The sequence below is a fragment of the Chenopodium album genome, chromosome 24, assembly GCF_948465745.1.
Source record: "Chenopodium album chromosome 24, dcCheAlbu1.1, whole genome shotgun sequence".
In the NCBI taxonomy this organism is placed as follows: Eukaryota; Viridiplantae; Streptophyta; class Magnoliopsida; order Caryophyllales; family Amaranthaceae; genus Chenopodium; species Chenopodium album.
Window position 1 is genome coordinate 497,985 of NC_137857.1, and position 13,541 is coordinate 511,525.

Here is a 13,541-nt window from a genome sequence, read left to right on the forward strand (position 1 = left end):
CTATTAGCCACCTCTTCGTACAATTACACTTATATATTTTATTTAATATTAATAGCCGGAGGGTTTAAGTTTACTATCATACTACAATTGAATAAAAAACATTGCTTCTTAATTAGGTGTAGGTGTTTTGGAAGTGCTACAAAAGCATCCAATTCTGAACTTACGGCATCCCAAGCAAATTCAATTCAACACACCATCTTGATCTTGAAATGAGGAAACAAAGGAACTTCCCCAAAAATTTATATAAAATAATAAATTAATAAACAAACCCTCAAAATCAATTAATTAAGATATATAATTTCAGACATAAATGTACTCCTATCCAACCTTTCTATTTAAACTCTCTTTCATGTTATATAATTTCATTCATTCCAAACATACCACTAAAAGCTAGCTTGATCACTCACACTAACTACCTCCTCCACCGACTCTCTCTCTTTCTCTCTCTTCAAAAAATATTTCAAGAATTATAATATATGCTTCTATATATAATTATTAGAAGCATATATTATAATTAGCATATATACAAATATATTATCATGTATAACAACATGAACAACAATAATATTATTGAGGTTCAAAGGCAAGAATCCTTAAAAAGAAGATGGCATGATAGTTTCTACACTAGACTTCTTAGTGCACCAACCGCCCCTACTAACCCTACTACATCTGTGGCATCGTCCTCGACGTCACAACAATCATTATTTATAAGTAAACCACCCCACCATCACCATCACTTCCTCCAATCAGGGAGGTTAGATGGTGGTGGTGGTGGAGATCTAGTCCTAAACGTCGTGCCCTCGATCACAGTTGTGCTCGAGGGCCGTTCGATCTGCCACCGGATTAACCTACAAAACCATGGTAACTACCAAAGTTTAGCCAAGGCTCTTAGACAAATGTTTGTGGAAATAGCAAATATTCAACAAAATGATGATGAAAATAATAATGATGTACAACAACAACAACAACTAGATTTGTCTAATGCTGTTCCTGGTTATGTTATTGCTTATGAAGATATGGAGAATGATCTTCTTCTTGCCGGTGATCTTCAGTGGAAGTACGTCTTTTTTATCTCTACTTTTTCTCTTCTACTTTTTTCATTTTATCCATGATTATGTTTTTATTTATTTATTTATTTATTTATTTATTTATTTGTTTTAATTTGAGACGGCTTTTATTAAATTTTATTAAGGGTGTTGTTAAATGTAAAATTCGCGAAAAATAGAAAAAAAGTATTGTCATTGTGTATGATATATTAAAAATCGGGAATTTTAAACATGATAATCGAAAAACCATCATAATATTTGGGCAAAATAATACAAGATTTTTGGTGTCGATAAACATTTTAATGAAGTTTATTGCAATTAACCATTTTTTTAAAAAAATGATATAAATAAATTAAAGTTATGTTATATGAAGTAATATTATAAGACATCAAATTTATCAATTTAAAATTACATCAAAATTTTATTCGAAAAAATTTACAAGCAACAATATATATATATAGTTTCGAAGGAATAATTATAATATATCATGTGAGAAATTAAATAATAGGCTTATCGCTTAATGTGATGATACTTAATTTGTGTGAGTGCAAATTTCTTCTGAATTTACTCCCTTTGATTTTAGTTTTCACTTTGTTAAATTAGTACGATTCACGTAAATTACACTATTAATCTGACTATTCAATTAATAATACGGATGGAGAGTGTGATATTTAGTAAAATAAGAAAGATGCAAGAATCACAAGATTGGAGACATATGCTCATGGACAACACCTTAAAAATAATAAGTGTCCTGGGACACTGATTTTCTGGAAATTACGTATGTAGGTACATATAAATATGCATGAATAATAGATTATTAATGTGTTTGTTTTTGGGTGTGCATAAATATTTAAGTAGTCTGTGTAAATGTCAATATATATTTGGTCCCAAAACATTGTCCTATTTTATGAACTTGTTTTGGAGCACCAAAAGTTAGTAGTTATTGTTGTGCACTATATGTTGTATTAATTCCCAAAATATATGTACGTGATTTCACATCCAACCTCCCCCCTACCAAGCAATGAGTTATTTACTTCAGTTAGGTGTGTGTAACTGATGACACCAAAATTAATCACCTATTTAAGCCTATGGACCTCAAGGTATGTAGAGTCGGACTTGTCATTTATTTTTGCGTAATATGTATTTTATATAATATATATATATCTGTCTTTTAAGTAAGGGACATGAGCGTTCACCGTCTGACCTACTTTGAAATTGTATACAAGTTGCACAAGTAAAGCAATCCATTTAGGATAGGAATCTGACAGACGACAGTTCAACTTAAATGTGTCAGACCATTTATACGCACGTAATTTTTGAAGAGTTTGCTCTATCTAGTACTACTTGAAATCTTGAATACTTTTTATTTTAGAATAATAATATCACCAGCATGCTAGTAATTTAGCACATACAATATATTAGATTTAACCCTTTTTTAGGGCATGTCCAATAACTTGGAGCACCCTTTTCATTTAGAATTTAGGTAGTCTTGTTTAAGAGAGAATATTGGACTTTTAATTGTCATGTGTGCATCTTAGTTAGAGGAAATGAGGGAGAAATTTTATCATATAGTGTGAGTTCATTTTGTTACGTGTTGTGGTATCCAACAATTACTTAAGTAGCATAATTTCTTTTTAATTTATGTTTTTGCTTTGGGTCGAGTGATTATTATTTCATATATTATTATTTATAACTTATGTGGTTTTTAAAATTATAACTATAAAAAAATAAAAACAATGAAGGATTCATGCATTACAGAAACATATTTGTAAAATAGGTTTCGTCATGTGGTGATTTAAATGTTCGTTCCTCATCTCTTATAATAATTTCTCTTGTGATATTTTATTCCATATCTAGTATGTTATGTGCATGTCGCTTGAGTATCAACTTGCATTGTTTCTTTAGTTTGAAGGAGAGATTAATTAGTTAATTTGGATGATCCTTGATTGTCCTATAATAAAGCCTTTAACTAACTACCCTTTCTATTAAATTCCCTTCATCTTCCAAGCTACTCTTTGAATACTTTGATGCTTTAAATTTTCCAAATAGTTCCATTGCTTTAAGCAGCAAGGTACTAGTATAATATACTAATTTACTACTCGTACTATATATGTATATTTGCAAATTTAAGAGTCTTCGTGTTAAAATGAAACTACTATATCATCCCTTCGTTTTCATACATGTGAAGTGGCGTCTCATATTACTAAAATAATTTAAGAATATCTTCATAATCATCATTTTTTTATTTTTTGTTGCAATCATAATCATCATTATAAATTGATTTTAAAATCAAACCTTATTGTAAGCATTGTTTGTGTGTATCGAGTAAAACTATGTACGTCTCATGTGCCCTAATTAGAATTTACGGGGTCACGCTATATAGAGAAATTGTATTTCTTCCATTTCTTATAATATGAAAAAATTATAGGAAACATTTTTTGACATGAAAAGATTAATTTAAACTCATATCGTAACATATGATTGTGGGCAGGGATTTTGTACGAGTGGCAAAAAGAATTAGGATAATGCCGGTGAAGTCAAGTTCAAGGAAGCAGAAGAGCACAAAACACTAGTCCAGATTTTGAGGGAATAACGTACCAATTCTTTAGTTCAGTAACCCCTCTCCCCCAAAACTAAGAAAAAAGAAAAAATCAAACTTGTAATGCTAGCTTGATTTCTAAAATTTATTAAGTTGGTTTTATTTGTGTCTTCGATTAATTTACACTTCTATCCCCGTAGCTAATTTGATATTGTCTTGATCATCCTAAGTTCTATTCATTTATAGATCCAATCGATAATCAAGGATACCAGATAGAATAAAGCTACCTCCATTACATATTATTTGCAACGATTTGACATAGAGTAGAGAAGGAAAATGTCTAATCGTTGCAAATAATATATAACGGAGGTAATAGCTCATAAGGAGTATGCATGTTTGCTTACTTGGTGAAGGAAAAGGTTAGAAACCCTTATATTGCATGGTCAAATTAGAAATAAAGCAAAAGTAGGTACAACTATAAAGACGGCGTCTAAGAGAAAGTAAATACAAAACGAGTAGCAATTTTTAGAATTTGTTGATGGAAAATTTTGAATAATGTTAGTAAATATTGAAATTAAGGCTTAACGATGTAGGTCCAATTATAACGCAAATAAATTAAGAGAGTGTCAGGGGATGAATGGATGACCCCAACATCGACCCCAACCCTAACCACATTTGCTTAAAATGTCTAAAGACTTACGTAGTATCATTACAATTTACAAATTTCAAGTTCTCTTTGAGGAAGCAACTAAGGAAATTATACACTCATATTAATATTGCGTCTTAATATAAAATTCCTCATTGATTTGACATGAAAATCATGGACGTGTACTTGAATGATTAATTAATTGTATGTGTTTGTAAATTGTTGTTATTTGTTTCTTGGCTCTAACAACACATTTACAACGAATTTCTTCATTATTATTTATCAAGTTGTTAGATTTATATTGTCAAAAAAAAAAAAAAAAATTGTTAGATTTGTAATTAATTTTAAATTTTTGACATGTACACCGTCACACCGATTAAATTAAAGTGCGAACCTACTCATCATTATTTTCCTTTGAGATTTCCTCATTACTTCTAAATTACATTATCCGTTAGTTTTTAGTTGACATGTTTTGATTTACACACAATCTCCTAGACCGTGTTTTGTAAATTGTAATTCATACATAATAAGAAATATAGTCATATAAAATTTTATTAAATTCATCATGATTTGTATTTTTAAATATTAATTTTTTATGAGTATATATGTTTTTTTTTAATATATGTATATATATATATATATATATATATATATATATATATATATATATATTCCGTTCATGTTATTCCTCTCAAACTTAACTTGAAGCATTTCCAATATATTACGGAGTACATATTAATTGAGAGTCATCTATCTAAGAAAAACTATGATTCTATGAATAGACAACCTGATAAGTGATATGTATGAAAGATTGAAAGATAGCACACAAAAAACTTCTTATATCGCACACGAATTAACATAAACTAATTTGCACTCCTTAATCTTTATACTAGTACTTAGTTATATATTTGGAAAAGTGTATTCCGATCCCTTGTACATAGATAAAAAGGAATATTGTAGAATTTTCTCATTATAATCTACTCCGTGTATATTGTATAATACTTGCAGAGTTTTTTTTCCCAACTTCTCATCACAACTCTCCAAAACCTTAATGCTTCAATTTTGTGCATTTATTTTTTGGGGAAATCCTTTAAATAACTTTCATATCTTACTATTCTTTTCCTTAACTTTTATATTGTAGACATCTCATGCATTAGCGCAAAAACATTCTAGGATTTAAAATAAGCAAACATTGTATAGAACTTGATTAGCTTTATATTCGTAAGCATGATTCATCTTCTTTTATTACAAGTTTAATCAAATGATCTTAGACTTAGAAGTACCAAATTAAGCTTTTAATTCAATCACATAGTCACTTAATAAGAACAACCCCAAGTAAGATAAAGATTTCCAGCGAAAGATAATTTGTAACCTTTTCAAGTGATTTCAATTTCCTCATTAAATTAAAGTATCTTATTCATCCATGCATCCCCTTCCTCCTCTGAAAAGATGATCAAAATCTATGAGAATAGTATTTGGCTTCAAAACAAGTTCATCATGCTAGAAAAAAAAAATCTATATTCTGAAGTTATGCCTCAATTCTTTAGGCCCAATCTCTAGGTCATTTAATTTGCTTCAAAAGAACCCAAAAGTACTTGTTGTCCCACTTTGTCAATATACAAGATTCCTTCCCACTTTGATATATCCCAAGTCCCAACTTCCGTGTGTGCCCTTGAACACGTTTGGAACTCTTTTTATATTTTTTATTTTATTTTTTTTTTGATGTGAAGAGAACCGCAAGATTGCAAGAGTAATTATGTTGATGGGTTTGATGTCAGAGTTTAGCCTTTTAGGTACCTTTTTTTAAGATTTTAACCAAATAGTAGTTGGTATACACAATTTAAGCAATGTGTAATTTTTTATCACTCGTTTGTTTAAATTTACACACAATTTGTGAGATTTTAAGCATTCATTTTCTAGCCGTTGAAGATTATCTTGCCATAATAGTCGTCAGATATTTATGTTACAAACATAGTCAAAGCATGATTCGTTGATCTAACGTTTTTCAAAAACTGATTTATTACTTTTATCGTTTCTTCTTCATTGAAGGCTTTCTAAAAAAACCAAGTTATTCTACTCAAAAATACATATGATCACTCTTCTCTCAATAATAAAAAAAAAAAAAAAAAGTACACAAAAATTAGAGTTCTCTCATTTAGGCATCGTCACAATTTTTCTCAATCTACCTCTTCGTACGAAACCAATGAGAGTATGAGACAAAGGGTGTGTAACGACCTAAGAGGTTGATTGCTAAATAAGAGACCGTTGAAGTTAATACCTTGCCATAATTTTCATTAAATCTCGTCGTATTTAATATAATAGTTACAAACGTTAATGAAAGCATGATTCGTTGAACTTTCGCTTTCAAAAACTTATTTATTGTTGCCTTTTCGATTTTTCAGTCTTGCTTGCTTCTTATATAAATATAAAATTTTAACAATAATAAATAAACAAGGCTTTGAAACATAAATAAGCAAAATAAAATCACTATTCTCTCTCCTAAAAATAACTCAAAATTGCAATCTCTCATTTGAACATTTATCAAAATTGATATCAATTTGCCTCTTTATACTCACTAATGGGAAAGAGGTCAGGTGTGCAACCTTAGAAGTTGATTGGTAAGAGATTGTGTGTACCATGTGTTTGGGTCCAACTTAGTCCAATTGGGCCTAGTTATTAAATGATCCAATTAAAAGCCCAAGGTCAAGGTTCAACTCTCCAATTGTGCTAAAGTCAAGATCAGTCCACAAGGCAAGTCAATTGGACCAAGGCCCACTTCTCCCATATATGCCAAGGTATAAAAGCCATCAATATTACATTTTTACACAGATTCACACAAAGCCTCAAGCAATTAATTCTCTTGCATAGCTTTCTCTCTACACATTGTACTGACTTTAGCATCGGAGGGGCCTTCCTCGGCAACACCCCCGAGGCTAGTTTACGTGTGTTTGCTGTGCAGGAAATCCTCGGCCCAACATCACTTGGACCGAGCCCAGTCTTCACCATTTCATTGGACCTTCGGCAAGGTCCCATTGTTTTCACCCGAAACAATTTGGCGCCGTCTGTGGGGAAGACTTTCAAAAAAAAAAAATCTTTAAGCCAATTTCAATCGTTCTACCTCAATCTTAGTTCCAATGGCTAAGAATCGCAAGAACAAAAACGACGGTGCTTCTCCTCCGAGAAAACGCCGAAAATCACTAGGAGGGGGTCCCTTGGAACGCCCCACTCCTAGCCTGTGTCCTCCTCGGGATAGGAGCCCCTCCGCGGGACCCGACTCTCATGAGGAGCCTAGGGAGAGATCCGAATCTCCTATCATCCAGTCCAATCATCCACCGAGCCCGCCTCGGTCAAATGAGGACAACAGGTCCACTCAAAGGACTCAATCTCACGCCCGGAGCCAATCCCGGAGCATTCACACCCACTCTCGCTCTCAGCCAAGGACACCCTTGACAGGGCCCAACTCGGAGGAGGTAGTGAGAGCCTTAGCGGTCCTCATGGAAGCCATGAAGGCCCAGAACATGCCACCTCCACGCGACCGAACCCCTCCGCAAACCAGAAACCAGCGGAGGAACCTCGGCCAGGAGGGGGGGAAACTCTCCTCTTTCAAGGAGCTTGGCGAATGGGAGGAGGATACCTGGAGAACTGAGAGGGAGAGAAACAGGAACTCTCACTTCTTCAGGGAGTCTTCCACTCAGCTCACTACGAGCAGAACCCAAAAGAGCAGCAGTTCTGCCTCTCGGCCAGAAACTGCTCGCCGAAGCGTTCACGACCGTCTCGGCGATAGGGAACGGAGTGTGCACAGCCGCCTTTCCTACCCTGTAGCCGAGGCCCAGACCTCCCAGCCAGGGACGAAAACCACTTCTACCTCTCTGAGAGGGCGGAGCGCGGTCCCTTCGGCTGGGAATAAGGGCAAGGCCGTAATGCTACCCTCCAGTTCTCCATTCGAGCAATGGATACTGGAATCTCATGTGCCGACGGTTAAAATCCCGTCGCACATTACTTATGATGGAACTTCGGATCCGAAGGACCATATTGCCTCATATGAGGCTCACATGCATCTTTGCCCCAAGTCCGAAGCGACTTGGTGCAAGTATTTTCCAACCACTCTCAAGGGGGTCGCGCAAGCGTGGATCTCCAAGGGAGTTAAAGAAGGCTCAATTACTGGGTGGGACGATCTATCCTCCAAGTTCAAGAGCAAGTTTTCCACGGCAAATCGCCGAGAGAAGACTACTGCAGAGCTCATGGGCCTGCAGCAAGGTGAGGCCGAGAGCCTCCGAGACTATCTGACTCGCTTCAGCAACGAGTCATCCAGCATTTCACAGCTGGACCAGGGGCTGGCAGTTTTCGCCCTTCAGCACGGTCTCAAAAATGGGCCGTTCTCCGACTTCATGGTCATGAATTCACCCAAGACCTTGGAAAAGGCATTGAATGCTTCGGATAAATTCATCCGAGCTGAAGAGTGGAACAAAACAAAAAACCAACCTCAATCTGGGGGAGGGAAACAAAAACAAGCACCCTCGTCTGAAGGCCAAGGCCAGAAGGCAAAGGGAAAGGCGAAAGCCTCGGAACAATCTTCGGCCAACGAGTCGAAGAAAGAAAAATCTGCTCCTTTCGCGGGCAGATATGAATCATACACTCCGCTCTCTCTTTCGCGCGCTAAGATCTACAGTGTGACGAAGGAGGAGCAGAGTTACAGAAAGCCGAGACCACTCCCCGAGTGGTATCAGCGAAAAAATAAGAATCAGTGGTGTGAGTTCCATGAATCACCGGGACACAACACTGAGGAGTGTATCCAGCTGAAGGACCAAATCGAAGATATGGTCCGGAAGGGATACTTGAAAAAATATATCGCGGAACACCGCGAGAAGAAAGAGGCTGAGAAGTCCGAAAAAGACTCTCGGCAAGAAATCGACTTCCCCCGAAAGAACAGCAAAACTGCGGAAGGAAAATTCCATCCAATCCATGTTATCTCGGGAGGAACATGCTCTCGGAGGGAGCACAAGCGTCACCTCAGGGCTCTGACCCACCAGGTGAATCATGCTGATATTCAGCAACCCCAGTCACCGGTGCCGAACATGACGTTCACAGCCGCTGACTGCCGGGGGGTGACGTACCCTCACGAGGACCCGTTGGTGATCATCGCCACGGTGGCCAACCACGACGTCAGCAAAGTTCTAATCGACGGTGGTAGCGGAGCAAATATTTTGTTCCGAAAGGCCTATAATCAAATCAAGCTGAAGCCCAAGCACCTTACGCCGGTGTCCTACCCAGTATCCGGATTCAATGGGGCTTCAACTTATCCTGATGGAAAGGTTCTACTTCCTATCACCATCGGCTGCGACGAAGCAGCTAGTAATGTCATGACTGAATTTCTAGTCATCGATGCTCCTTTAGTGTACAACGTGATCTTGGGGAGACCCATAATTCACGAGATCCAAGGGGTTGTCTCAACTTATCATCAGCTGATGATTTACGTTTCAGACGCCGGTTTCCCCGAAAGGATCCAGGGCAGCTAAAAGGAAGCCCGAAGGTGCAACTACCTCAAGCCATCCACTAGTTGCCCAGACGATGACGATGAGGATGAGGAGGAGAAAGAAAAAGAAAGAGAGCCGAGCACAAAAAAGCCAAAAGGTTTAAGTGCTTCGGCCCAAGGTTCTGTACCCAAAGAAAAAGGGTCAGAAAAGGAAAAGGCGAGCTCTTCATCTGAGCCGAAAGACTCAGAGAGCCAACCAAAAAAGAAAAAGTCTGGGACGCCTGCTGATATAGACAGTAGGCCAGATTGTGAGGAGTCCAGTCCATCAACAATGGACCTGGACCAGCAGACTGAGACGTTCGAGTTGACCGAAGGAGATGCTGAGAAATGTGTAACAGTCGGGATGGACCTTGATCCGAGCACCCGTTGTGAACTTATTTAACTCCTTCGGGACAACAGAGATGTGTTTGCTTTCTCGGCAGCCGATATGCCTGGGATACGTCCAGACCTCATCTCCCATAAGCTTAACGTCGACCCAACGTGTCGGCCAGTTAAGCAAAAGAAGCGGAATTACTCCGCAAATAAGAACCGAGACATCGCAGCCGAGGTCAAAAAATTGCTGGACGCAGGCTTCATCGAGCCTTGTCAATATCCAGAATGGCTGGCAAATGTGGTGATGGTTTAGAAGGCCAATGGTACCTGGAGAATGTGCGTTGACTTCACGGACCTAAATAAGGCTTGTCCAAAGGATTTATATCCCTTGCCCAGAATCGATCAGCTAGTCGACTCGACGAGTGGCCACGCCTTGCTTAGTTTCATGGACGCATTCTCGGGGTATCATCAGATCTTCATGCACCCCGACGACCGAGCAAAGACGGCATTCGTCACGAACGCCGGGGTGTACAATTACAAAATGATGCCCTTCGGATTGAAAAATGTGGGGGCGACTTATCAAAGGCTGGTGGATCAGGTTTTCGCCGATCAAAAAGGCCGAAACATGGAAGTTTATGTTGACGATTCAATCGTCAAAAGCAAAAAATCTGAAGACCATGTTAAGGACCTGGCTGAAACCTTCGCCACCTTAAGAAAGCATCAAATGAAGCTGAATCCGAAGAAGTGTGTCTTCGGCGTGAAGTCAGGGAAATTCCTTGGATTCATGGTCAGCAAGAGGGGGATTGACGCCAATCCCTCCAAAGTCAAAGCAGCTCTTGATCTTCCTGAGCCGAAAACAAAGAGGGACGTTCAGCGGCTCACCGGAAGAATGGCATCCCTCTCGAGGTTCATTTCCAGAGCTTCGGACAAGGGACTACCTTTCTTCAAAGCCCTGAAACTCCCAAAAACAAAAGAGCTCGTTTGGGAAGAAGAGCAAAAGGAAGCCTTCAAGCAGCTCCGGGAGCATCTGGCTCAACTCCCAACTCTGGCTAACCCAGTGGAGGGGGAAACTTTGTATCTGTACGTAGCTGTTAGCCCAGCTACCATCAGTGCAGTGCTGCTGAGGGAAGAAAATAAAATTCAGCAACCGATCTACTTCGTCAGTCACACTCTAACGGATGCCGAGACCCGTTACCCTCTACTCGAAAAAGTTGCCTTTGCAGTGGTGATAGTTGCTCGGAAATTGAGGCCCTACTTTGATTGCCATCAGATAGTGGTCTTAACTGATCAGCCGCTGGAAAAATTTCTCGGCAAAGTTGAAAAATCCGGTAGGCTGGCCAAGTGGGCTTTCGAGCTCACTGAATTCAGCATCAGCTACCAGCCGAGAACAGCCATCAAGGCCCAAGCTCTAGCGGACTTCTTGGCCGAATGCTCGTACCAAGAGACGTTAGACGATGAAAAGAAAATCTGGACCGTGTTTACGGATGGATCCTCCACCGTAAATGGTTCGGGGGCAGGGGTAGTGATAACCTCTCTCGAAGGCAAATCCTTCGAGTATGCACTCAAATTTTCTTTCAAGGCTTCGAACAACGAAGTTGAATATGAGGCAGCAATCGCTGGCCTAGAACTGTGCATCTCTCTGGAAGCTGAGCATGTCTGTCTGAAAACAGACTCTCAGCTAATTGCATATCAGATCGGTGGCAGCTACGAGGCCAGAGAGCCCTCCATGATAACTTATCTTGCCAAGATCAAATCAGTAATTGCAAAGCTGAGAACCTTTGAAGTGCAGCTGATCCCAAGGGGTCAGAATGCTCAAGCCGACGCACTCTCCAAACTTGCCAGTTTAACTCTCACTGAGCTGAACAGATCTGTATATGTGGAAGTGCGCAGAGAAAGAAGTGTCGACGAAGCACCTGAAGTGTGCTGCGCTGACCCAGAACCCAGCTGGATGGACCCCATCCTAGCTTTGAAGCTTCGGGGAGAAATTCCCGAAGACAGAATTTTGGCCTCCAAACTGAAGAGAACTAGCTCAAGGTTCATCGTCTTCAGGAAAGAGCTTCTGAAAAAGTCCTTCTCAGCCCCATTGCTGAAATGCGTGGGACCAACAGATGCAGATTACATCCTTCGGGAAATTCACCTCGGCATCTGTGGAAACCACATTGGGGGAAGGACCCTAGCCCACAAGGCATTGAGGGCCGGATATTACTGGCCCACCATGATCTCAGACGCTAAAGAGCTGGTACGAAAATGCGAAAAATGTCAAAAATTCGCACCAGTCATCCATCAGCTAGCTAGGGACCTTCAGCCTATCCTTAATCCGCTTCCGTTTGCCCAATGGGGGCTGGATATTTTGGGACCCTTTCCAGATGCACCGTACCAAAAAAGATGGTTAATAGTCGGCATCGACTATTTCAGCAAATGGATTGAGGCTGAAGCAGCTTCGAATATCACAGAGCAAACTGTCAGGAAATTTATCTGGCAGAACATTATCACTCGCTTCGGTATTCCGAAGGTCTTTGTCTTCGATCATGGGAGGCAATTTGATAATTTACCGCTGAGGCGGTACACAGACTAGTTCGGCATCAAACTAGCATATTCAACAGTATGTCATCCTCAAAGTAATGGCCAAGCCGAAGCTGCAAATAAACAAATCCTCAATGCTTTGAAGAAAAGAGTTGAAGATCAAAAGTCCAAGTGGATAGAGGAACTTCCAGGAATCCTCTGGTCACTTCGGACAACTGAAAAAGAGGCCACGGGCTATTCACCTTTCGAGCTGGTGTATGGTGCCGAAGCCGTTCTTCCAGTGGAAATCGGCTCTGAAAGTTTACGAGTGCACCACTTCTCGGCTGAGAACGAGCAACTTATGAAGGAATCCCTCGATTTCCTCGACGAAGTAAGAGACTCAGCCCGAGACAGAATGGCTGCTTATAAGCAGAGAATTAGCAAATTTTATAACCGGAGGGTCCAAGCAAGGCCTCTCAAAATTGGAGACCTTGTCCTTCGGAATGCTGCTGCAGTTCAGAAAGGCCGAATCCATGGGAAACTCTCAGCTGCATGGGAGGGACCCTATGAAATTCATGATGAGCTTCAGCCAGGAACATACCGACTTCGTCAGTTAGATGGAACTGAGCTGAAAAATCACTGGAATGCTGATGTACTTAAGAAATATCATGTGTAAACCCTTCGGGGTAGAGAAATCTTTGTAAGTACATTTTGAATTATTAATGAAAGGCTTCAGAGCCACCATTTCTATAATTTTTGCAACTTTTTATTCTTTCAAGTTTTCTTTATTCTATCTACTCTTTAAGGGTTTTTTATTCAGCCTCGTCTGAAACCTTCGCCTTCGGGTAACTGGGTTCCAGATTGCTGACAAACTCGTCTTTTTAAAGAACTCTGGTCTTTCAGCTGAAGTTAAACTTCAGTAAGACTTGTTCTCCAAAGACATGAGTCCATGGACAAGTCTGG

The 13,541-nt window shown here is 39.2% G+C and overlaps 1 protein-coding gene across 1 annotated transcript; it reads left to right on the forward strand.

Moving 5' to 3' along the window:
- The first annotated feature begins 281 nt into the window (after window positions 1–281).
- On the forward strand, window positions 282–3,758 carry LOC145612338 (auxin-responsive protein IAA33-like). Its single transcript, XM_081667708.1, has 2 exons — window positions 282–1,057; window positions 3,538–3,758. The coding sequence occupies exons 1-2, from the start codon at window positions 540–542 to the stop codon at window positions 3,617–3,619; spliced, it is 600 nt and encodes a 199-aa protein (XP_081523834.1). The 5' UTR covers window positions 282–539; the 3' UTR covers window positions 3,620–3,758.
- The last annotated feature ends 9,783 nt before the right edge of the window (window positions 3,759–13,541 follow it).